Source organism: Elaeis guineensis, chromosome 13, assembly GCF_000442705.2.
Source record: "Elaeis guineensis isolate ETL-2024a chromosome 13, EG11, whole genome shotgun sequence".
Classification (NCBI taxonomy): Eukaryota; Viridiplantae; Streptophyta; class Magnoliopsida; order Arecales; family Arecaceae; genus Elaeis; species Elaeis guineensis.
Window position 1 is genome coordinate 45481063 of NC_026005.2, and position 25401 is coordinate 45506463.

The window sequence follows — 25401 nt, forward strand, 5'->3', positions numbered from 1 at the left end:
ATCCAATGTGGGGTAAAGTGTGATGCATCATGCTTGTCAAACTTTAAGGTTCATGTGTGGTAGATGTTGGGGGGCAGATGGTTAGTGAACCAAAAAGCTCACAATGCACTATATTTGTCCTTGTGATGGCAATTGTGTTTTCACATTTTTCAAGTCCTTTGATAAGGATATTGATGGGGCATCCTCATCTTTTTGCCTAGGGTTGAGGCCTACGTGCATCAAGGTTTGATGAGATTAAGTGACTGATTTTTCTTGATTATGGTACGAAGAATAATATTACAGAAATCATACCCTCACATGATGGATTTTTAATCGCTCTAAAAGAGGAGAGCCAAGAAGAGAAATACATTTATTTCTTCTTGTGTAAAAATTAACTAGTCTACAGTCGAAAAATATTAACCATCCATCTTAAGCTATGCTATGGTTTCAACATCATTTTTAGTATCATGTCTTTATCATTAAAGAATACCGCAATAAAAATTTCAAGCATTCTTAAAAGGTAATAATGTGTTATAGGTCACAGCATCACAAGATACAACTAATTTTGTATGTTTCTACCAAGTAGGCATGTGTTGGTCCCTAGCATTAACACATCTGTTGATATTTAGAAAAGAGATTCATCAAAAATGAAAAAAAGAAGGGGGAAAAAAGGAAGAAGAAGAAGTGAAGTTGAATTAAGGAGATTTCTTGCACCAAATGCATGTAATTCATGACCCTTCATGCTATTGGAGTCACATCACCTCATTTTTATAGAAGGTATAGAAGTTTTGAACTTGCAAAATTCATGAAATTTCTAGATATCTTGTAGTACATTAGCTAAAGGAAGGCCTTTGCAATTGCAAGATCTAAAAAGGGTTACATGTATATAGCCTCGTCCCTACGTATGGGGAGGCTATTTTCATATTTTGAAACTGTGACCTCCAAGTCATAAAAGAGCAATTTTATCATTGTATAAAAGACTGTTTCCATACATATTAGCTATATACTAAATATATAAATAATAATAGCAATATAGTTTAATCTTATCTTTAGCCACTATAATGCACTATAGTTGGCATGAGATTATTTGCCTAATTAAATTTAAAAAAAAAAATCCAACCCCCTTGACAATACCTTGTCTCAACAAACTAGATGAGCCATCCTAATTATTTATGGAGAAGTAAGCTTTTCTTCTTTAAAATAGCTGTTAATTTAGCTATAAAAGATCTCAGATTCAAACCTGAGTATCGGTAAATAATTATCATACTCTCTAAAAAAAAAGTTGACAATATTTTTCTACTAAATCATTTTTTAAAACAGAAGAGCAACTCATCAAGAGAATTTCAATTTTCTAGACCCATGCAATATCCCTAACCGTCTGAAGGGAGGAACACAATAATTTTTGTAAATCATTGGACTTAATTTTATAGCTTGTCGTGCTTTCTTAAACTAGTCTTTTTAAGCACTCGAATATCTGGATCTTTCTGATCTAATCTTCACAATATACATAAGTAATAAAATATCCATTTAATAAAGAGATTTATAGCTCTCAGATTCTCCGACCTACCATACTCGATAGTCGTGGGTGTCCAGACAAGAGGATACTCAACAAGCCATATATCCTAAAGAATATTAATGACCTTCCATTACTAACCCTCCATCTGATACTAGATGTCACTTTATCAATGTAAGTAATGAAGCCCTCCAAATGAAAGAGTAATCTAGGAGCCATTGGGTGTCATTTTTGTTTCATCCCCACATTAACCCTCATCAAAAAAGACATTAGATGTTGTTAGGCTCCAACAAAAATTTCATGATATGCCTAGTAAGATGGACTTCCTAACTAGACATTAGAGCATAGAAACAAAAACCACCATCTCAAATGGGTTAGCACAAAGATTCCTAAGAGATCAAGTAGATCTTTCTACCTTTGTCAAGCAAGTGTAACAAGAATTCCCTCATTAATCGCTCAAGATTTAGGTTAACTAATATGGAGATCACCAAGTTCTCCATTAGGTAACTAGGGAGAGTCCCAAGGGTTAGTTGGCCCATCATTGACAGCGACCTCCACTTTTACCCATGTAATATGTCCTGGAAATAATCTATTGCAATCTCAAAATCTTAATCTATTCCTAATGCTTACTTTTTTTCAATTTAGTTCTTAAAGGATTTCTGTGACGCCCCCGATCCGAGATTGTAAATCGAGGGTCATGGCAACCACCGCATACTCATAGAAAACTCTTCCCATAAGCATGCAAGGCATCTTATCATGCTATCCTAAAACAACAGCGGAATAATTAGATAATAATTTAAATTCAAAACATAACGACCTAAATTTTTTTCTTTAATGTCTCAATAAATTCAACAATGATTCATAGTCCTTACATCAAATTCAATAAGACTTTCAACTGAAAATAAAAGTATAAGGATTTTACTTCTGATCACTCTTCTATTCATATCTTGTATCATCTTAATTCTTCAACATCTGTAAAAATAGTAAAATAAGAGGTAATGAGCTAGACAGCCTAGTAAGCAATGATTACTTCTCAACAGATTTTATCAGGCATATAAGTAAATAATCATTTATAAAAAATAAGTATATAGAGTTTATCAATTCGAAATCAATTTCAATTATGCAATATAATTCATGCCAAATTTATTTCTTTTTCGAAAATTCAAGTTTCTTTCGAGATTTCAATTTCTTTTGTTCTTCAATTCTTTTCGTCAACCATGAGCTATGACCATATTTTTCCTGTGGCAGGGTCATAATACCGCGTATCTGCTTGCGGTAGGCTGCGAATCATCTGGCAGTCATATCCTTTGGAACCGTTGGTCTCCCTGGCGGTTTGTCGCTGGTCTCTCTGGCGACATGTCGCTGGTCTCGCTAACGACATAAACCCTCAGGACAATCAATTGCCAACGTATATGCCCCCATTGGCGGGGTCCTTTACATAGTCAAGTTGTCAATTCATAATGTTTCTTATATCAATATGTTCAATCATGCTCCATCATAACATTTCAAATAAGATATTTTCATAACAAAATATCATTCATCCAATTCATGCATCGTTTCACAAATCATGTCAGAAAAATACATTATAATTTGCCGATAAATCTAGAAAAAGTGAAACATTACTTACCTCGAACGCATTCCAATAAATCCACATAATTCTATAAATTTTCTTCTAAAAATTCTGTTCGTAAATCATATCGTAATATCCCATGATCAAATATCCACAATCCTATACAGAATCAATTTCAATAATTAGAAAGAATACGAACACCATATTTCAACGGTTTAGATTGGGTCCGATCATCTAATTTTATCTAATCAAAATCTAATTAGGACCTAAATGATCCAAAGTTTGACTATCAGATCAAATCAGATTCGAAGTGATAGGACCGAGGTTTCTTCATCGATTTCATAAAATCAAGTAAAGAGAGACAATTAGAGGAGAGAGAAATCAATGAGGTACAATTCGAATTGGTCAGATGACACAATCCAACATTATGATTGGTCCAATATCTCGATTGGTGAAATCAACATGATCAAATCAAGTCATTGGTAGATCGAAATCATGGATGATCAAATCTAAAGATTCATGGTCTGATTAAGGTGGGCGCCAGTATGCTGTCTGACAACCATAGATCAGGGTTCTTCATTAGAATCAGATCAGGACTATTAAAAAAAATTTTTTCATTCACTAACCTTTTTAGAGAGAGAATCAATCAAGAGAGAGAATATTTTAGAGAGAAAAAATTTTAGAGAGAGAAAATTCTAGAGAGAGAAAACTCATCTTGAATTCTTTAGACAATATGATTCAATAAATCCGATCGATCAGATCAAATCATGTTGAAATTATCATGTAGACAATTCAATAAGATCATAAGAAATAAAATCTAAAAATACCTAATCTGATCAAATTAGATGTCGGTGTACCGTCCGACGATCACAGATCAAAAATCCATCACTAGGATCATTTAAATTCATCATCATTCTTCTCAAAATTTTAAAAAAATCTTAGAAGAGAGAAATAATCTAGAGAGAGAATTTTAGAGAGAGAAAGTCCAAGTCTAGAGAGAGAAAATACTAGTTCAAGTTGAAGGGAGAGAGGGAAGAGAGGGAAACTCTCTTTCTCATATTTTATTATTTATATCATTATTTATTAATTAATTTAATAATTTTTCTTTTCTTTTCTTTTCTCTCTTTTTTTTTTCTTTTTCTTCACAGAAGAGAGAGGAGAGAAAATCCTATTTATTATTATTATATTATTTTTTTCTTCTCTCTCTCTTTTTTTTTTTTCCTTCTTCTTTTTCTTTTCTTTTTTTCTTTCCTTTTCTTCTTTTTCTTTTCTTTTTCTTTTCTTTTCCTTCTTCTTCTTCTTTTCTTCTTCTTTTCCCATGGGTTTCCTTTGGGCCGAAACAGAGGATCTTTAATCCCCTCATTGGTTGGCCGATCGACTATGCAGTCGGCACGGGGATGGTCGGTAGCCGAAGGGGGCGATTCGATGGTAAGAGGGGGGGCCAAACCCGGTGGTCGACGGTGACCACCGGCGTCGAAATCAAAGAGAAACGACAAAAAATAAAGGTTACTTTCGCAACAAAATCCGACGACTCCGATCGTCGGCAAGCGTGCACATCAGCACAGGAAGGAAGGGAGAGAAGAGAGGAAGGGGAGGAGGCTTACCTCCGACGCCGGCGAAGCTTTTCCGGTGAGAAATTGGATTGCACAGGGACGATCTTCCGTGGGATTTTTCCGGCGATTGCCGCTGTTTTGCCTCAGAATTTCTCGATGAGAGGAGAGAGGAGGGTTCTCCTCCTTAAATAGAGCCAGAGGGAGCTCGTCTCCGACTCCGATTGGGAGCCGGCGAGAGGAGGAAGAAGACTCCCGAAGGGAGTCTTCTCTCCTGTTTTTTTTTTTTTTTTGGGCTTTGTTACATGGGCTGGGATTTGTTATCAGGCCAGGCCATCACATTCTTCCCCTCTAAAAGAAATTTCGTTCTCAAAATTTTTCTTGCCTGAGTCTTCATAGTTTCTTACTTGAATCTCATCCACAAATATTTCAATATTCTAATTCTTGATATAAATTCATTCTTAAATCATTTCATAAGAAAAAAGTCAGTACATCAATATCTATCTGAAACGGAACTATTCATTTTTTTATTTATCAAAATCAACATCTCAAAAATTTTCAATGTTTCAAGATTTCGAATTTATGATCTCATTTTCTGTAAAAATTAATGTTCAATATCTCATGACTCAAATTAAAATCAAATCTATCTCTTATGAATAGAAGAAGGTCAATGTCTCTATTCTTGCATAAGAACTTCATTCATCATCATTCATTTATTTATTTATTTATTTTAAAATATTAACCACTCTTAATTTCAATCCATCATAAGATAGGAAAACATACTTTCGTAAATTATACTATGACATCCTAATCAATCAAAATTCAAAAATATTTTCTCTTATTCGTACTTTCAAAAGTTGAAGATTTATCATTTCAATCTCATTTTCGAACTTTTGATATTTTAATTCTCGATACAACTTCATCATTAAGTCATTTCATAAAGATCAATATTACCATTGTTGATTGAATCAATATCACTATTTCTAGTTATCAAAATTTTCTTACTCAAACTCTTAAATATTCTAATTCTTGAAGCAAATTTTATCATTAAGTCATTCCATAATGAAAATCAATAACTCAAAAATTGATCTAAATCAAAACTATATTTTTCTTATAATCAAAATCAATGTCTCTATTCTTAGTAAGTATATCAATTTTTTTTATTTAAATATTAACAACTCTTAATTAATCGATTTATTATCAAATTAAATTATAAATAACTTCAATCCATCTTTTGTAGAACAATCGTCAATATCAATAGATAACCTCAATCTTTTCCATTCAGTCAGAGAAATAATAATGATCAAAAGAGTTCTAACTTCAAATTTTATTATACCTTGGAGATAAATATTTGAGTATAATAATCTAAGATCGAAATCATCATTCGATAAACAATCTCAAATTCTTTCTAATAAATAGAGAATTATAAAATTTAATTCTAGGATAGAAAAAATTTATCTCTAAATATTCTAAATCTAAAATCAAAAGTCCACTCATCCTAGAATTAAGATGCTAATTATTTTTGTAGCATAGTAGGTGGAAGCTCTACTTTTGAAAATCACATTAGGGATATCCAAAAATAATTTAAAATTTTAAAATATTATTCTTTCTAATATCAATAAATTTTTTTGTATCAAACCATATCATCTATCATAATTTTTTAACTCAAAGGGTCAACATTCCTAACTTACTCAAAGTAGTCCAGATTACCATGCTTCCGCTGCGCACTCTGTTCTAACAATCAAAATTTCTTAGGTTCACCAAAAAAAAGTTTGATCAAATTATTTCTTTATCCTAAAATTTTAAATTTTAATTGAAATCAAAGATTGACTTTCGATTCTCATTCATACCTTTACTAGTGTACAATAATCTTGATTAACTTTTGAGTCCAATATCATATTTAAACCATCATATAGATTTACTATAATCAATATGAATCAAATCTCAATTCTCATATCAATTCAATTCGATAATTTTCAAACCAAAAATTCTTATAAATCAAATTAATGAAGAAAAAATCCTTCGATGCTCCATCAAATTTGGACATAATCTTAATATATAAGAACTTCAAATCATTATTTTTTTTCTAAAATTTCTATCATCAGGATCTTCAATATCTATCAAATATCCTTTCATAACAATCATACAAGCTTCAAAAAAATCAAATCTCCATTTAATAGTAGATTCAATTAGGGACCTCATTAGCAAAAGCAAAGGAACTCCATATCAATTTCTAAATCTCAAATTTCTAAATTGTAAATTCACATGGATCCCTTAATCTGAAATAAATATAAATCAGATCTTTTATCTTAATCTAAAGATATCAATTTTTTATTAACAACCTCAACAATAATATCAAAAAATCTCTTGATCAACTTAAATACGAAATCTTTAAATTAAAATTTCATACACATCATGTAGTCTCCAAGAGACATAATAAGATCCATTATTTAGATCTAAGGATGATGATTAAAGATTCCAGTACGATGAATATCCTATAATCTCAAAATCAATTTCATCAATAAGACATAGGTTTCTTTATAATATCCTCAAATATGCATTCATCCTAATATGCCACTTTATATATAATCCACATACCAAATTCAATTTCGATAAATATTCAAATCAAGCATCATAAAAGATTTTTCTTAGTCCATCCTGAAATAATATTTTATCGTCAAATCTTTATCTTGTCAATAATAGTCAACTTCTCAACTAGAAGTAATATCATAGTATTATTCTCACATCGAATTTGAACTTACGATTCACTTGAATAACCAATGATCAAATTAATAACCATAATACACAATACAATTTCATGTCAATCCTTTTGTGATTACTTTCGATCCAAATCTAACTGATCATATCATGATCAATAGATCATCCATTATATTTCAAATTCTATATGTCATAATCTCTTGTGATCCTTTCATACATAATCACAATGTTTAATCAAAATTTATAAATATTTCCCCCACTACAATCATCAAAGATCTACACTATAATATCCCTGGTGTCTATCCACTTACACCCATTCTATATCTGATTCTATATTTCATAATTCATCCACTTATACTCTGATACCACTTTAATTGTCACGTCCCCGACCCGAGATTGTGAATTGAGGGTCATGGCAACCGCCACATACTCATAGAAAACTCTTCCCATAAGCATGCAAGGCATCTTGTTATGCTATCCTAAAACAACAGCGGAATAACTAGATAATAATTTAAATCCAAAATATAACGATCTAAATTTTTTTCTTTAATGTCTCAATAAATTCAACAATGATTCATAGTCCTTACATCAAATTCAATAAGACTTTCAACCGAAAATAAAAGTATAGGGATTCTGGTTCTGATCACTCTTCTATTCATATCTTGTATCATCTTAATTCCTCAACATCTGTAAAAACAGTAAAATAAGAGGTAATGAGCTAGACAGCCCAGTAAGCAATGATCACTTCTCAACAGATTTCATCAGGCATATAAGTAAATAATCATTTATAGAAAATAAGCATATAGAGTTTATCAATTCGAAATCAATTTCAATTATGCAATATAATTCATGTCAAATTTATTCTTTTTTGAAAATTCAAGTTTCTTTCGAGATTTGAATTTCTTTTGTTCTTCAATTCTTTTCGTCAACCATGAGCTATGACCATATTTTTCCTGTGGTAGGGTCATAATACCGCGTATCTACTTGCGGTAGGCTGCGAATCATCTGACAGCCATGTCCTTTGAAACCGTTGGTCTCGCTGGCGGTTTGTCGCTGGTCTCTCTGGCGACATGTCGCTGGTCTCGCTGACGACATAAACCCTCAGGACAATCAATTGCCAACGTATATGTCCCCATTGGTGGGGTCCTTTACATAGTCAAGTTGTCAATTTATAATATTTCTTATATCAATATGTTCAATCATGCTCCATCATAACATTTCAAATAAGATATTTTTATAACAAAATACCATTCATCCAATTCATGCATCGTTTCACAAATCATGTCAGAAAAATACATTATAATTTGTCGATAAATCTAGAAAAAGTGAAACATTACTTACCTCGAACGCATTCCAATAAATCCACATAATTCTATAAATTTTTTTTCAAAAATTCTGTTCGTAAATCATATCGTAATATCGCATGATCAAACATCCACAATCCTATACAGAATCAATTTCAATAATTAGAAAGAATACGAACACCATATTTCAACGGTTTAGATTGGGTCCGATCATCTAATTTTATCTAATCAAAATCTAATTAGGACCTAAACGATCCAAAGTTTGACTATCAGATCAAATCGGATTCGAAGTGATAGGACCGAGGTTTTTTCATCGATTTCATAAAATCAAGTAGAGAGAGACAATTAGAGGAGAGAGAAATCAATGAGGTACAATTCGAATTGGTCAGATGACACAATCCAACATTATGATTGGTCCAATATCTCGATTGATGAAATCAACATGATCAAATCAAGTCATTGCTAGATCGAAATCATGGATGATCAAATCTAAAGATTCATGGTCTGATTAAGGTGGGCGTCAGTACGCTGTCTGACAACTATGGATCAGGATTCTTCATTAGAATCAGATCAGGACTATTAAAATTTTTTTTTTCATTCACTAACCTTTTTAGAGAGAGAATCAATCAAGAGAGAGAATATTTTAGAGAGAGAAAATTCTAGAGATAGAAAATTTTAGAGGGAGAAAATTCATCTTAAATTCTTCAAACAATATGATTTAACAAATCCGATCGATCAGATCAAATCATGCTGAAATTATCATGTGGATAATTCAATAAGATCATAAGAAATAAAATCTAAAAATACCTAATCTGATCAACTTGGATGTCGGTGTACCGTCCGACGATCACAGATCAAAAATCCATCACTAGGATCATTTAAATTCATCATCATTCTTCTCAAAATTCTAAAAAAATCTTAGAAGAGAGAAATAATCTAGAGAGAGAATTCTAGAGAGAGAAAGTCCAATTCTAGAGAGAGAAAATACTAGTTCAAGTTGAAGGGAGAGAGGGAAGAGAGAGAAACTCTCTTTCTCATATTTTATTATTTATATCATTATTTATTAATTAATTTAATAATTTTTTTTCTTTTCTTTTCTCTCTTTTTTTTTCTTCACAGAAGAGAGAGGAGAGAAAATCCTATTTATTATTATTATATTATTTTTTTTCTTCTCTCTCTTTTTTTTTCTTCTTCTTTTTCTTTTCTTTTTTTCTTTCCTTTTCTTCTTTTTCTTTTCTTTTCTATCTTCTTCTTCTTCTTTTCTTCTTCTTTTCCCGTGGGTTTCCTTTGGGCCGAAACAGGGGATCTTTAATCCCCTCATTGGTTGGCCGATTGACTATGCAGTCGGCACAGGGATGGTCGACGGCTGAAGGGGGCGATCCTATAGCAGGGGGGCCAAACCCGGTGGTCGGCGGTGACCACCGACGTCGGAATCAAAGAGAAACGGCAAAAAATGAAGGTTACTTCTGCAACAAAATCCGGCGACTTCGGTCGCCGGCGAGCATGCACATCGGCATGGGAAGGAAGGGGGAGAAGAGAGGAAGGGGAGGAGGCTTACCTCCGACGCCGGCGAAGCTTTTCCGGCGAGAAATTGGACGGCACAAGGACGGTCTTCCACGGAATTTTTTCGATGATTGCCGCCGTTTTGCCCCGGAATTTCTCGATGAGAGGAGAGAGGAGGATTCTCCTCCTTAAATAGAGCCGGAGGGAGCTCGTCTCCGACTCCGATTGGGAGCCGACGAGAGGAGGGAGAAGACTCCCAAAGGGAGTCTTCTCCCCTATTTATTATTATTTTTTTTTGGGCTTTGTTACATGGGCTGGAATTTATTATCGGGCCGGGCCATCACAGTTTCTTTGGTTATTTGTCTATTTAAATTATTTTTAACCATGCAAAGGTCAAAGTTGAAAAATGAGTATATACTAAAGAAAAAATTCGGAGCTGTAGAAAATTCTCTCTTAACTTATGTTGGTGAAGAGGTCTACATATCTTTTTACATCTACTCATAATAATAATAGATATAAGGATGGAAATATGCAATAATAGATCCCAAGAATATACTCTAAGAATCCTATGTAATCTTAAAAATTTCATGAATATCTCAAAAATATGCTGCAGTAATTTCTTTATAAAAAATATATAATAATAAATTCTAAGAATATACTTTGGTTATTACTCGAATATTCTTTGGTGATCTTTTGAATATTTGACTTCATAATTTTAGAGATTTCTTTAAGATTTATTGTTCAACAGCTAGGCTAATACTTCATCTCTCAAGCAAATGAGTTATAGACTGCACATTGAGCTTGGATCCAAGAGTAGAAAATTGATGACGGTTTAATATATCGACAACTACTCTCAAGAGGAGATGAATCTTACAATCAGTTGATTACGAGCTACTCTTTTGCCAATGCCAAATAAATTGTACTTAAATTATCACATAGAGGTATAGGAAGAGAGGGAAGAAAACATCAACTCTTGTAATAATTGTTGAATTAATGTAAGCTTAGCCGTAGCATTAGCCAAATCTTTATATTTGGACTTTATATTAGAGTCAGTTACGATGTGTTGTTTATTTGAGCTCTATAATATAAAATTAGAGTTCAAAAATATATTATTGTTGCTTATAGATCATTGGCTATAGAAAATTTTCAATCCAATCCGCATCTGAAAAGACATAAAATGTTAGTACCATAGAATTCATTTAAGCTCAATAGTTTGTCTACATACGAATAGATATATAATTATAGATAGTATCAAATGGAGTGAGGGTAAGGAATGGGACAACTATACCATACAAAAATGAGGAAAAAAAAAAAAAAGCATACAAATATGGAATTTACAGGATGTGTAACTATAAAAGACGGATAAATACACAAACTCATTTTGCGGCAACTTGTAGACGCATCGTACGAGGGTCTAGAAACGTGCCACGCAATTTGAGAAGCTCACAGCACACCTCCGGTTTCCACCCCCCAGACCGGATTCGGCCGCGTTCCGCCACCTCTGGCCAGCGAGCCGATCGGCGGCGTCACCATCCCATCTCTCTCTCTCTCTCTCTCTCTCTCTCCCTCCCCTCTCTTTGGCCACCAAAGCCCTGAACCGCACCCATCCTTTTCTCGATTTTATTTTTCCTTCAATGAAGTTCTCAGGCATTTCATCATTGTCGCATATTCTCCGGAAATCGCTTCTTCTCATTCGGTTCCTGCTTTTAGGGCATCCGATATCGAATTATCCTTAAATTTTTGAGCGATTCAATCTCTTCTTGATTTCAATCTCTTAGAAATCATTTGTCATGAAACCTTCTTTCAGTCTATCGTTCATAGGTGTAAAGAAAGCTGAGAATTTGATGAGAAAAAGATTGCCCGAAAAGGAAAATTTTGATTCTTTTTGGATTAATTTCTTAGATCTTTGATAAAACCTTAGTTTTGCATCAATCTAGTCGAGTATTCAGTAGTTTGTGGCACATTCTTCTGAAATTCTTCTCTGATTAGTTTAATTAGGGCAGAAAGGTATTAAAGGAGGCTCTTTTTTTTTTTTAGGCAGAAAGATGAACTCTTTCCAACTCCAATCCTTCCATACCTCTTCCATTTCACCGGCAACCAACCTTCCTCGCTTGTTTAGTCTAGAGAAATTGAGGAGGGTACCAACTCGAGTTTATATTCCAAGAATTTCCTCATGCCTTATTTCGGAATCACAGCAGAAGACGGTTGCTCCGAACTCTGGTAAGCCAGTATCCAAAGATAGCAAAGAGATCATGGAGACTGAAAGGAATGTATTGGTGGGAACATATGCTCGAGCTCCAGTGGTGTTGAAGAGTGGCAGAGGATGCAAACTCTATGATGTTGATGGGCGAGAGTATTTGGACATGGCGGCTGGGATTGCGGTGAATTCGCTCGGGCATGGTGACCCAGACTGGGTGAAGGCTGTGGTTGAGCAGGCCAACACTCTTACCCATGTCAGCAATGTCTTCTACTCAATCCCTCAGGTGAACATTTTACTCAAATCTGTACTTCTATACTCTTGTATGGTTATCTATTCCTATTTTACACCTTGCAGGTTCATGATAAAAACTAGGTGCTTATGTTTCTTGAAGAAAAGTTTTCTCTTGTTGTTACTTATGGCTGCATGTTATATTTCATCAATTTGGTTTCTTAACCAGCAGGTGCATTAGGTTTCTTCGAATGATTGATAACTTCTCATGATTGGTGATGCATGCTTCTAAGTAAATTTGCATATCATATCTATTTGTATACCATTTTTTGGTGTTTCTTATTTGTTCCTATACAGTTCTGACTTTTTTCAGATGGAAATGAGTGATAACTTTTGCAGTTTATCTGCCTGTTTTTGGCAGTGAATACTAACAAGGACAAATAAATCTTGTATTAATTTACTTAATGGAGTGCATACTGGCATTTAATTTCAGAATCTTTAACTTTGATTGGATGTGTTTATATAAGTTAGACATTCGTGACACCCTTCAGATTTAGTAAGTCCAAATTTGATTTCTCAGATCTCAGTTTAATGTCCTAATTCGAATTCCAGATATTTTTTTAATGTATGACTCAGATTCTGTAGAACTGAATTTTTTAGTCTATGTATTTAAGAAGAGAATTGGGAAGAGAACACAGAAAAGATATGAAACACAAGAAGTACAAATAGCCATTTTGTGAGAGGCTTCTGTCTGTGTGTGCAAGAGGGAGCTATATTAAACAGAAAGGTAATGAAAGAAATGGGTGATGACAAGTAAATTTGGTGCTGTCAAGACTGAAACTGAGAGGATTTGAGAGAAGAAAAACAAGAAAGGCAACATAGAAAATCATCATTCCTGGGCATGTGAAACTAGTGTCCAGGATTAAGTGGTTTAGAAATATCTGATGCAGGGACCTTTAAAAAACACAATAGAGCAACATATTTGCAAATTTTTTTACATGTATACTTGAGTCTACATGGATTTATATCTAATATATATCTGGTTCGACCAGCTGCTCCATGGTTCAAAAGAACAGGGAATTCTTACTTGATGTACTGTTGGAATGGCCATCTTTTACTAGATATGCAAGTGTACTAAAGTCACAGATTGGTAATACACCTGTCACTCTTAGATATCTGATACATCAACATGTACAAAAATAAAATGTTCTGGGTGATACTTAAAGAAAGTTGTATGGTAAAACTAGGAAGGATAGATTAAAAAATTGATATGGTAGAAAAGCTGTTGGAGCAGTATAAATTAAGGACAAAGTAATCAGTTGAGATGTTATAGACATGTACAATGAAGATCTGAGAAGGCTCCTGCAAGGAGTCGTATTTTAGTTTGTGTTGAAGGTTGTAAGAAACAAAGAGGAAGACCTAAACTAAGATAGTTAGAGGTTCTGAGGATGGATATGGAGAAACTTGGAATAACATTAGAAATGGCACTAGATAGGAATACTTGGCGACTGAGGATCAATAGAGCTGATGCTAAATAGTTGGGAAAAGGGTACATGATTGTGATTGTGATTATGGTAGTACTTTTTTAAGTCCACCAAAGATATTAACTTGCATAACATAGATAGTTATGCTGAACGTCATTCCATATCTTTAGGGCTTCATTTGTAAAAGATGTAAATGGGGTTGATTGATTAAAATGATGGTGGTGAGAATAAGATTTTTAAGTATGCAGAGGAATCTGGATGGAACAATCTGGGCTGATGCAGTGTCATCTTTGTTGCTGTCACCAGGAGAATTTCAAGATATTCCCTAGCACAAAAGCTCTCCTGCTTTAATCACAAATGAATGTTGCTTTTTTTTTTTTTCCCTCATTTCTTTTCTTTCTTTCTTTGTTAACTGGGGGAGGTTACAGACTTGGTTTGCTGGTTGGATGGCTTCTTGAATGGGGAAGCCTGTAGTTCATTTGCGGATTATGCTTCTGCAACATAAGTTTTTAATTCTGCGAAAAGTTCAAGGCAATCCAGATACCACAAGACACTTTTTTCGGCAAATGTGGCTGTGCTATTTGTTTAATTAGTTAAGAAGGCTGTTTATTTTATTCTCACGTTCTGATTACATTCATATTGGAGAAAATGGAAAGTACTCTTCTATTTGAGGAACTTCTATCTTTTTTTTTTTTTTTTTTAAATGCCTGCTGATTTTTTGGCTGTTAATAAGTGCATCTTCTTGCTTGTCCTGCATAAAGACATAAGGTAACCTGCAACTCTGTGGAAGTGTTTAATAGCTTATCCAAATGTGGTGAAATGAAAAGTAACTTTTTGGGTGAAATCGCGATACACTATATATTGTATTGGTGGAATCTTGTCACTTAAGAGCTCAAAAATTGTGGCTCCTTTTCAGTCCCGTATCTCCTTTTCAGTTTACTGGTGGTTAACGTGCGCATATCATGTGGCTGCAGGTGGAACTTGGAAAGCGCCTTGTGGAGTGTTCCTTTGCAGATCGTGTTTTCTTTACAAATTCTGGAACAGAAGCAAATGAAGCAGCTATAAAATTTGCTAGGAAGTTTCAAAGGTTTGTGCATGCTGATGAGCCACATTCTGCTACAGAGTTTATTGCTTTTACTGATAGTTTTCATGGAAGGACGATGGGGGCGCTTGCACTAACTAGTAAAGATCACTACAGGCTACCTTTTGAACCAGTCATGCCTGGTGTTACATTCATAGAGTATGGGAATATTGAAGAATTTAAGAAAACAATAAAACCTGGAAAAACAGCAGCAGTTTTTGTTGAGCCTATTCAGGGTGAAGGTGGAATACACAGCGCTACCAAGGACTTTTTGCAGACACTGCACTTAACCTGTGATGATGCTGGAGCTATTTTAGTTTTTGATGAGGTATGCAGCTTAAATTATTGATTTATACAAATGCTTAGTAATTTTTCTTTTTTTTTTTTTTTCTTTTTTTACTTATCTGGTTAAGTTTCATGTATAAACTATTTCAGCTATTAATTCTTCATGCTTTCACTAAGATGAAATGATCTATTCGAATATGTTGAAGGTGTTTGTAGTTTATAGTCTGTGCCATCTGTCGTATGTTTTGACAGCCTATGACAGGTTATATCTGGTAACCTGATTTTTGAATTTTGTTACTGTGATAGATATAATATTTGCAACAAGCTATTTTGTTTCCTAACTCAAAAAATATGTATCATTTTGAGAATTCTGTGATCAAGTTAACCTTTTTCTTTCTTTGCAATATGATTTTTTTTTTTATAGGAAAAAGAGATTGAGCAAAACAAGATGTTTAAAGAAACAAATTTATTATAGTTGGGTGTGGATGTGTGTACTAGGAGGTTTTCCCTACCAGCAATCATTCATATATAATTGCCTGTAAATCTGTTGTACTCTGATGGCCACAACTTTCTGCTTGATACTTGATTTGTCGGTTTAAATCAAGTGATTAGTATTTTCGTGAAATTACTTGTCAAAATGAAAATTAGTTTGTAGTATATACTAGATGCCACAATTTCTTGTTGCTTAAGAAATAAATAATTTTTCTGGAGAGTATAAATTTGTTAAAACATTCGAATACTTCTGAGTTCCTCCAGTTGCTACCGATTTCACATTTTGTTAGACTGATAACTAATGAATATAACCGTAAAATACAAAATACTGGTTACCTTATAGTTGTTTCATACTTCTGAAAAATTACTGATTTTGCCATCTAGAAATTTCTAAACTAATAAAACCATGAGTTTATTTTTGGAGTTATGTGCAATAAATATATCCCGGTTGCTGCTGCTCTGCAACACCTGCCATTGTACATAACCTTGCTTGGAAGAGAGTACAAGCAAGCTGCCTATGGTGGTGTGGCTATTTTGTTGATTGGCGCTATTCAACAAGCAAGTTTCATTTTGTCTGGGTTGGTAGACATACGCAGCGCAGCCATCATAGTTGCAGCCGACATGGTCTCTGAAAATTAGTCTTGTCATGAAATCAAATAGTCTTCTTCCATTTCCATCTGGACTGTTACCAAATCTCGGCAATACCAGGGTTTTTGCACTCATTAAATTGCATAACCAGCAAGGTAGGTGCCCAGTTGCCAAATGCCCATTTTGTTTTCCTTGTTGAACCCTCTTCCACCTTGAGTTACTGTCATTAATTTGTTACCAATCTAACTGATTGCCAGTCATAAACTGTTCTCAAATTTTGATGGATCTCTTGTTGGCCTAAAAATGGCCTTATATGAATGAAATATGGCTTGTTGATTAAGGTTTTAAAACTTGTTGGTCTGGCATCATTGCCAATGCTAAATACCTAACTAAGGTATCCCAATGTGAAGGGAGTACCAAAACAATCTTGTGTAGTAAAGGTGGAAAAACACAAATGAAGAACCCAAGTTGTTAGGTCAGTTTAGGTTTTAATGTTCATGAGACAGATCAAAATGTTTTTGGTGATTCTGTTATGTTATTAGGTCTTGGCTGGTTATGTTTTCTTTTCTCAACCCTTTTCACTTTTAAAAATTAACTAAAGTACAATTAGCAATGGTAAATTGTGGTCACTGGTACTATCAATTGAAATTTAAAAGGTTATAGCATGCGCAAACAGCTACAAAAAAAAAAAATGAACTTCAGAAAAAAAGATATCATCTATTCACTTTAACATTTTATTTGTTTGCCAATCTATTGCCAAAATATAACTCATTGGGCTTGATATTTGAAAATGACCTTCAATAAGAGCAATTGTCAAAATAGGATTTATATAGCCCGAATCCTTGTAGGTAAGATGGGGTAGGGTAACAGCGGCATATTCAGCAAACCCACTGGAATATAGGTAGGGAGGCCTGCACCACTACATTTACTTAGAAAAAAATTGATTTGTAAATAGCTGTTTTATTCCTGTCAAGCAAAACTATCAGTTGATAATGCCACAGCCATGAGACAAGATAGATGTCACTCCAGTGGAATCATACTTGAAAATGAAATTTTTACTCATCGCTTGATCACTAAGGTCTGAATGTATTGTGGTTCAATAATATATGATTGTCCTCTTTTATCATAACAAACCTTTAGATGTGTTTTATTTGTCCAATCTTTCATAGTATTATTCTTGATACTGCTGTCATTTTATTCTAGATCTCTGAAATCTGCAGTGTTTTCATGATGCCATCTTTTAATTATCTCTTTTCATACTGTACAGGTCCAGTGTGGTTTAGGCCGAACAGGTCAGCTCTGGGCCCATGAGGCATTTGATGTGATACCTGATATAATGACCCTTGCCAAACCCCTTGCTGGTGGTCTACCCATTGGCGCCATCCTGACCACCGAAAGGGTTGCAGCTGCCATAAGCTTTGGTGACCATGGAAGCACTTTTGCTGGTGGGCCTCTTGTGTGTCATGCTGCTCTCGCAGTGCTGGACAAAATCCGGGAGCCTAGCTTCTTGGCCAGTGTAACCAAGAAGGGCCTCTACTTGAAGGAACTACTGACTCAGAAACTGGGAGTCAGTCCACATGTGAAAGAAGTGCGCGGACTTGGTCTTTTTGTTGGGATTGAGCTTGATGTGCAAGCTTTTCCTCTTGTTGATGAATGCAGAAATGCTGGTCTTTTGGTTTTGACAGCTGGGAAAGGAAATGTTGTAAGGCTGGTACCTCCATTGATCATATCAGAGAAGGAGCTGGAGCAAGCAGCTGAAATTTTAAGGGAATGTTTACCCGCACTTGACACTGCTACCCCAACTTAGGGATAGGTCCAGAGAGCTACTGTAGAAGTTCTGTATTTTTACTATGGTTTTATTAGGACCAGGGAAGGCATGTGCAGTGCATATGATGGAAACTGAACACTAGGTCTGCGGTGACCTTGTTGATTCTATGCATTTTAGGCGATGATAGGATCATGGTGCTGAATATGATAGCAGTATCAAGAACCCAAGTGTTTTAATTCTACAGCTGATTGTCAACCAACTATGCTAGAATTACTAGTGTTGAGTACATTGGGCCATAAAATTTCATCTTGATTTATATGTGCTTTCAGTGTTGATGCAATACAATGCTGTGACGAGCATCGATGCCCTGCTCTTTTCCTCCCATGTATGTATGCATGAGTGTACAAGCGCATATGGTGGAAACCTAACTCTAGTTCCATAAGTGACCTTGCTGATTCTATGCATTTTAGGTGATGATATGATTATGGTGCTGAATGTGATGACAGTATTGAGAACCCAAACTGCTAGATTTACCAGTGTTCAGCATTTTGGTTCATAAAATGTCATCTTAATTTGTATGTGCTTTCAGTCCTGATGTAATATAATGCTGCGATGAGCCTCCATGCTCTGCTGCAAAACAACCGTAGAATTTTCAAGTTATGTTGACGGATGATAACTGTAGGCAATCAACTAATAAAGATTGCAAAGACTTTATGTAGGTGTTTGTGCTCCAGTTTTTTCTTGCTAAATTAGAGGCCTGATTGAGCTCAGCTCAAGCTTGCACCAAGCTTAACAAAAGATATTCAAGCTTGAGTATGTGGAAAGATGAGTTGTGCACTCATTGATCTTAAACGAGGGTTAACCAGAGTATTGATTTCATAAGAGAATGGTAGAACATCATAAACTTCAGATGAACAATTTTTATTGCAGCCAAGGATTGAAGATAAGCATCAATAGATTGAGACCTTTTCTTTATGTTCTGTAATTCGAGTTCCTAGTGGAACTCTTGAACACTGAACGGATTGAGGAACCTCCTCTCAGGCGCAAGCCAAGAATCGTGAGATGGAGAGCTCATGAACCTCTACTAAGATATCTTTAGTCATGGCGGCAATAAGCCATGACTGAATGCTTTGATCTGTTCTAACTCATCTAAGATAGGCCGGGTTGACCACATACACTCCCCTCGAGCCGGCGGCATGTTGCACGGGGGCAGGGGAATGATCCATCCCCATAGTTGACAGGATCATGGCTGATCAAGATGGGCATGAACTGAGACTTGAACTAATTGTTGGAGTTGAGTTTCAATGATACCAGGTGAGTGATATTAGGAGCTGCCAACATAGGTTGAGCAACACCAGCTGGGGTAAAAAGAGATCGAGGACTATGGATACAGATGGAAGGAGAGGTTTGTGGTCAAGGGTGGTGAGGATTATGTGCAACAAAAGAAAGATGTTGATTACTTGCCAACCTTTAATGTTCAGAATCGGCAATGATTACATTGTTTCTTTTTTGGACTTACACGAAGCATCTTCTTGAGAGAAAGAGACGATCGTCAACCGGTTTATGAACATCCCACATACGTGGATGGAGAACAGCACTTCATGGGTCCGACGTCTGAGATGAGTCCATTTATGCCAAGAAAAAATATTTTATCATAGCACAACTGTTGTTGCTATTCAGTGAATATATTTCTTGTTATAGCGATGTATTGGTTATTAGCAAGCACAACTATGGGCTCTTCGTAGATTGCTACTTTCGCTGATATTATATGTTTTGACTTAAAATTTTAGTACATGTCCAGTTTTGTTTAACATATTAGCACAATTTTTCATGAAATATATGCCTGGTTTATCCATTTGGCATGATTTTGCCTATCCATGATGATGATGAATTTGGTAGTCTCATTTTCAAAAGTTATCATGGTGCAACTATATATTTTGATAGTTAATTAGGTCCGCAATTGGTAAGCAAAATACTCAAAATAATTTTTTGAACATCATCATAAGTGGGATACTCACCCCGAGATTTATAAGGCAACTATATTCTCTACATTGTAATCCATCCAAATAATTTTTGAATTTAAATATTTCAATTGTAGTCGCCTGAAAAGAAAAATAAGAATTATAGAATACAGCATCTCCAGCTACAACCTTCCAAATAGAGTAGGTTTGATCACTTGCAACTCAATCACGTGCAATTCTAGCCACATGCAACTTGTGTTTACTGCATCCGTGGTCCTAGAGTTCCAAATGGCCCCTATATTTTCTTCCTGATTGACTTTTAGAACTTGTCATAACATTTGATTGGCCTTAATAATAATGGACTTTACCATCATAATCCTTCAAATGGTAGATTCATTTCACGTGCCTCATGTTCGTTTACTTTTAAGAAAAGAGGTACTTCAATCATTTCTAAGTAAATATATCAACTCCTCATGCAAAATAACTTTTAAGTCCTCCAAATAAATCTAGTTCATCGAATCCTTATTCATGAATTACAACCTCTTTTTTTTTTTTTTTCTCACTAGGTTACTATTATTTAATCAAGACATAGATATTAAGCAAATTTTCCATACTCATAGGGTGTTGATAATTTTCCCAGCTTTAGAGTCATCACTTCAAATATCTGAATATGCCCAACTTGCTCGAGTCCTAATCATCAAATTGCACCATGCCTTTAATATCAGGTACTTCATTCATAAAAATCATTCTTCTCCATAATACAAGTGTAATCAAGCTCAAAACTCCATGTCTTGACGCAACAATTTATACCCGTTTAAATTTTTCCAACAATCATAATTCTTAATATCAAATTTTGTAACCTATATTCCTAGGACATTCTATTTCATAAAAGAAAAGTGGACATACTATTGAATCATAAATCTTCTTCTAAAATCCAATTGTCATCACAAATATTTGATTGAGTGCTCTAAAAGTCTCATATTAATTTGCTATTGGTGGCTTGAGTGAAAAATGGAATCACTCTACTGCCGAAAAACGATGGTTAACCAGATTCACAACTTTGACACGAGGATGCATTTTATCAATCCTTAAAATATGATTTCGGCAACCAAATAGGATGGCAACTTGGGACACAACAGTGTTGTGCAATCCTCAGACTTCATCATACCACCAACAGTTAAAAGATCTCAGTTTCATATATACAAATAGTCGACTCACCCAATGGAGGAATACTTGTCCAGGAGCATCAAAGTGGATCCTAGTGGGAAGGAAGCTGAAGAGTTGGCCCACCAAATGCACCACAGCTTCAGCATATCCCATTTTATTTCTCGGTTTGTGTAGAAGTTTTAGACTCGCTTGGAATCAGGGGTTGCATCTCTTTCCACTTTCATTTGTTAAATATAATGCCGACGTTGATGTTGCCGACTCATTGCCGTGTTAAAGTTGAAGTTGAAGTTGGTAGTTGGTTCATGAATGTGTTCCATGAGGTCTACAACACAACACCTTGTGGAGTCCACAATTAAATCTAAGTGGAACTTTAAAGTTTTTAAATAGCATGTAAAACGGACTAAATGGAGCTTACCATCTTATAAAGTTATATTATTTTATTTAACACTAAATAGTAGAATTGCGTGTTGTATCGAAAAATTTGTCATATACTACAAAAATTCTAAAAGCTTCCCATATTATACTTTGATGAAGATTCTCTGATAATTATTAGATGGCTACCTGATTCACTATCTTTAGAGACCTCTACCCATCTTTTGAGATAAGATTATTAGAGATGAGGGCAACTCTATAATGAAGTGACACGTGTCCATAAAGAAGCTAATAGTGCTGGAGATTAGATGACAATATATGTAGCCAATTATATTGGATCTACTTTGCAGATGGCTGTAACAGATATTTCTTTTGAACTATTGATTATTTTATTTTCTGATTTGTTGGTGTGGACCCTCCTCAATGGGATCCATCGCTTTAAACCAAAACAACGTGAAAGGTTGAGGGTGGCATGTGAAAAAGTAGATGCGCATGAAAAAAATTATTTTTTATGCAGAAGCCTTTTGATGCATGGAATTCTTTAGTTGCGCATAATACGAGTTCGTAAAGGACTCCTACCTTTTTTAGCCTATAATAAGGGGGTCGCGGATGTGGTGAATAGAATACAAAAGAAAAGAAAAGAAAAGAAGAAGAGAGAAGGCCATGAGGAGACTGTGAGCCACCAAAAAGAAGAGAGGGAGAGAGAAGAAGAGAGTCTTGGAGGGTGCTTCATTCAAGAAAAAAATATTGGAGAATGTCAATTGGAAGAGTTCATTCAACTTTGGATTAGAGTTATTCCATCGAGGAAGATTCTTCTAGAAATTTATTTAATTTATAGATTTTTTCTTTCTTATATCAGCGGTGTTCCTGACCTGGTGTTAGAAAATTTTTTTATACTCTAAACTATTATTATAATGAAAGCTCCTTCTTACTCTGGTCTCTGTGTGGACATAGACTTCGGCCGAATCACAGAAAAATTCTGATATTCTTTTGAGTATTATTGTTAGCATAGATTTTTGTTCTATTTATTTATTCTTTTAGAATACTCGAATCCCAATAAGTAGTATCAGAATCTGGTTCTATCGAATTCAAAGTACTAGAGAAAGAGTTGAGATGCTAGTAGATGGAGGACCAATATTTGATGGACACTATGATCAAGCTAACATCAACCAACTATTTGATTTGGAGGCCTCGCATGGAAGACCTCCTTTATTGTAAAGATTTTCATAATCCAATCAAGAGAGTTATTGCTCAGCCCGATAATATATCAAATAGAGAATGTGAGAAGCTAAATCGAAAAATTGTTGGGCTCATTTGGCAATAGATTGATGATAGCATCTTCCACTATGTTTCAATAGAGGTTAATGCCCATAGCCTCTGGTTGAAACTGAAAAGTCTGTATGAGAGAAAGATGGTGTAGAACAAGACGTTTCTAATTCATAAACTAATAAATATAAAATATAAGGAGGAGACTTTTGTCATGGAGCATCTAAGCAACTTTCAGAACATGATGAACCGGCTCGTCAAGATGAAGATGGCATTAGATGAGGAGCTCCAGGCCATACTATTGTTCAGTTCCTTGCCCAATAGTTGAGAGACTTTGGTGGTGTCTTTAAGCAATTTTTTATCAGAGAGTTCGATAGCTTTGGTGACGGTGAAAGATTGTATGCTTAACGAGGAAGCTAGAAAGAAGGAGCAAGGGATCTCAAGCCACAATGAGGCCCTTGTTATAGAAAGAAAAGGAAGAAGCAAGTACAGAGACTCCCAATCTAATTTAGATGATAGCCGCACTAAATCATAAGGGAGATCCAAGTCCCGAAGTAGTAGATATTTCAATTGTGGCAAATGGAGCCACTTCAAGAAAGACTGTTGATTACTGAAAAAGGAGAAGTCAAAAAATAAATCAGGTAGTGACTCCAGCTCGGATAATGAGACGATAGTAGTAGCTTGAAGTGGAGAGGTGATTGTTGTTTGTGACATCGACAACTGGAATATATGAGCCAAAAGAAAATATCAATTTTGATCAAAAAGAATGCTCTTCTTACTGATGGTTCTAGATTGAAGATATACGAAAGATACCTGATGGATAAGCAAACTCGATTTTTTTTTTCAGAATCTTTTTTCTAAAAGAAGAATTGGTGCATTAGATCTTGTTCATAGTGATGTTTGTTCTATGAGTGATAAAACTCTTGATGGATGCTCTTACTTCATGATTTTTATTGATATCACTCTTAGAAAATTTATGCAGATGCTTTGAAAATAAAGGATCAAGTACTCGATATATTCAAGAAATTTCACATCTCTGTTGAAAGAGAAATTATACGAAAGCTGAAGTGCATACAGACAGACAATGGAGATGAATTTAGGGGTCTTTTTGAAAAATACCGTCAATAAAATAGCATCAGATTGGAGAAGATGATACCTAAAATGCCGTAGTAGAATGAAGTTGTTGAAAGGATGAAAAGGACAATCTGTAAGAGGATCAGGAGCATGATCTCTCATGCTAAACTGTCGAAGGCATTCTGGGGAGAGCATTGATGACTACAGTCCATATTATTAATCTTTCTCCTTCCTATGCTCTTAAAGGTGATACACCACAGAGAGTATGGTTAGGAAAAGATGTTTCTTATGATTATTTGAAAATTTTTGGATGCAGGACGTTCATGCATAATCTCAGAGATGAGAGGTTCGAACTAGATGGCAAGGTGAAGTAGTGCATATTCCTGAGCTACGGTGAGGAAGGAGAGTTCAGCTATCGGATATGGGATCCTATAGAGTGAAAGATCATGCATAGTCGTGATGTTATTTTCTTGGAGGATCAGACGATCGACGACTTCGAGAAGCCTAACAAGCTGAAGTTATTCCCAAGTAGTCCTGTAGACTTATGCCTAGATACTTTTTTAAGGAGTCTTGATGATGGGAGAGCAACTACAGATGATGGTATAGGTGACAGTCATGAGGTTGAGGAGAGTACAAATGATGTTCATACTAAGCCATGAGGTTGAGGAGAGTACAAATGATGTTCATACTAAGCCGCATGTTGAACCACTTGTATAGGAGGTCTGAAGATCTATAAGAGAGCGAAGGCCGTCTATGAGATATTCATCATAAGATTACGTGCTATTGATAGATGGGGAGGAGTCAGAGTCTTACTTCGAAGTCATGGAGCACTAGCATAGTGAGGAGTGAATGAAGGCAATGAAGGAGGAGATGAGTTCTTATAGGAAAATAATACATATGAGCTGGTGAAGATGTCTAAGGAAAAGTGAGCACTTAAAAATAAATGGATGTTCAGGTTGAAGCCATAAAAGAATAATTCATAACCAAGAGGTTAGTTGTGAAAGACTTTGGTCAGAGAAAAGGAATCAATTTTGAAAAGATTTTTTCATCTATCATGAAGCTCACATCTATTCGAGTTATCTTCGATCTTGCTATCTGTTTAGACCTTGAGGTGGAACAACTTGATATGAAGATGGCATTCCTTCATGATGACTTAGAGGAGGAGATATATATAGAGCAATTGGAAGGGTTCGAAATTAAAGGTGAAGAGAACCTGATGTGTTGCTTGAAGAAAAGTCTTTATAGGTTGGAATAGGCACTACAACAGTGGTACAAGAAGTTCGATTCTTTTATGATAG

General features: G+C 35.0%; 1 protein-coding gene across 2 annotated transcripts; it reads left to right on the forward strand.

The window, feature by feature from the left end:
- Positions 1 to 11523: 11523 nt before the first annotated feature.
- LOC105032541 (acetylornithine aminotransferase, mitochondrial) lies at positions 11524 to 18643 on the forward strand. Of its 2 annotated transcripts, XM_010907002.3 has the most exons (4): positions 11525 to 12620; positions 15024 to 15136; positions 15248 to 15458; positions 17763 to 18643. In XM_010907002.3, exons 1-4 carry the CDS (start codon positions 12183 to 12185, stop codon positions 18300 to 18302), a joined length of 1302 nt encoding a protein of 433 aa, XP_010905304.1. In that variant the 5' UTR covers positions 11525 to 12182; the 3' UTR covers positions 18303 to 18643. The 2 variants fall into 2 exon arrangements, with proteins under 2 accessions (XP_010905303.1, XP_010905304.1); XM_010907001.3 differs by having other exon boundaries at positions 11524 to 12620; positions 15024 to 15458.
- Positions 18644 to 25401: the final 6758 nt, after the last annotated feature.

Bases quoted from the DNA above. Each gene is read 5' to 3' on its own strand.
- LOC105032541 (XM_010907001.3), top strand. From the start codon at position 12,183: ATGAACTCTTTCCAACTCCAATCCTTCCATACCTCTTCCATTTCACCG. The intron at 12,621-15,023 runs GTGAACATTTTA...ATGTGGCTGCAG, and splicing joins TCTTCTACTCAATCCCTCAG to GTGGAACTTGGAAAGCGCCT. The intron at 15,459-17,762 runs GTATGCAGCTTA...CATACTGTACAG, and splicing joins CTATTTTAGTTTTTGATGAG to GTCCAGTGTGGTTTAGGCCG.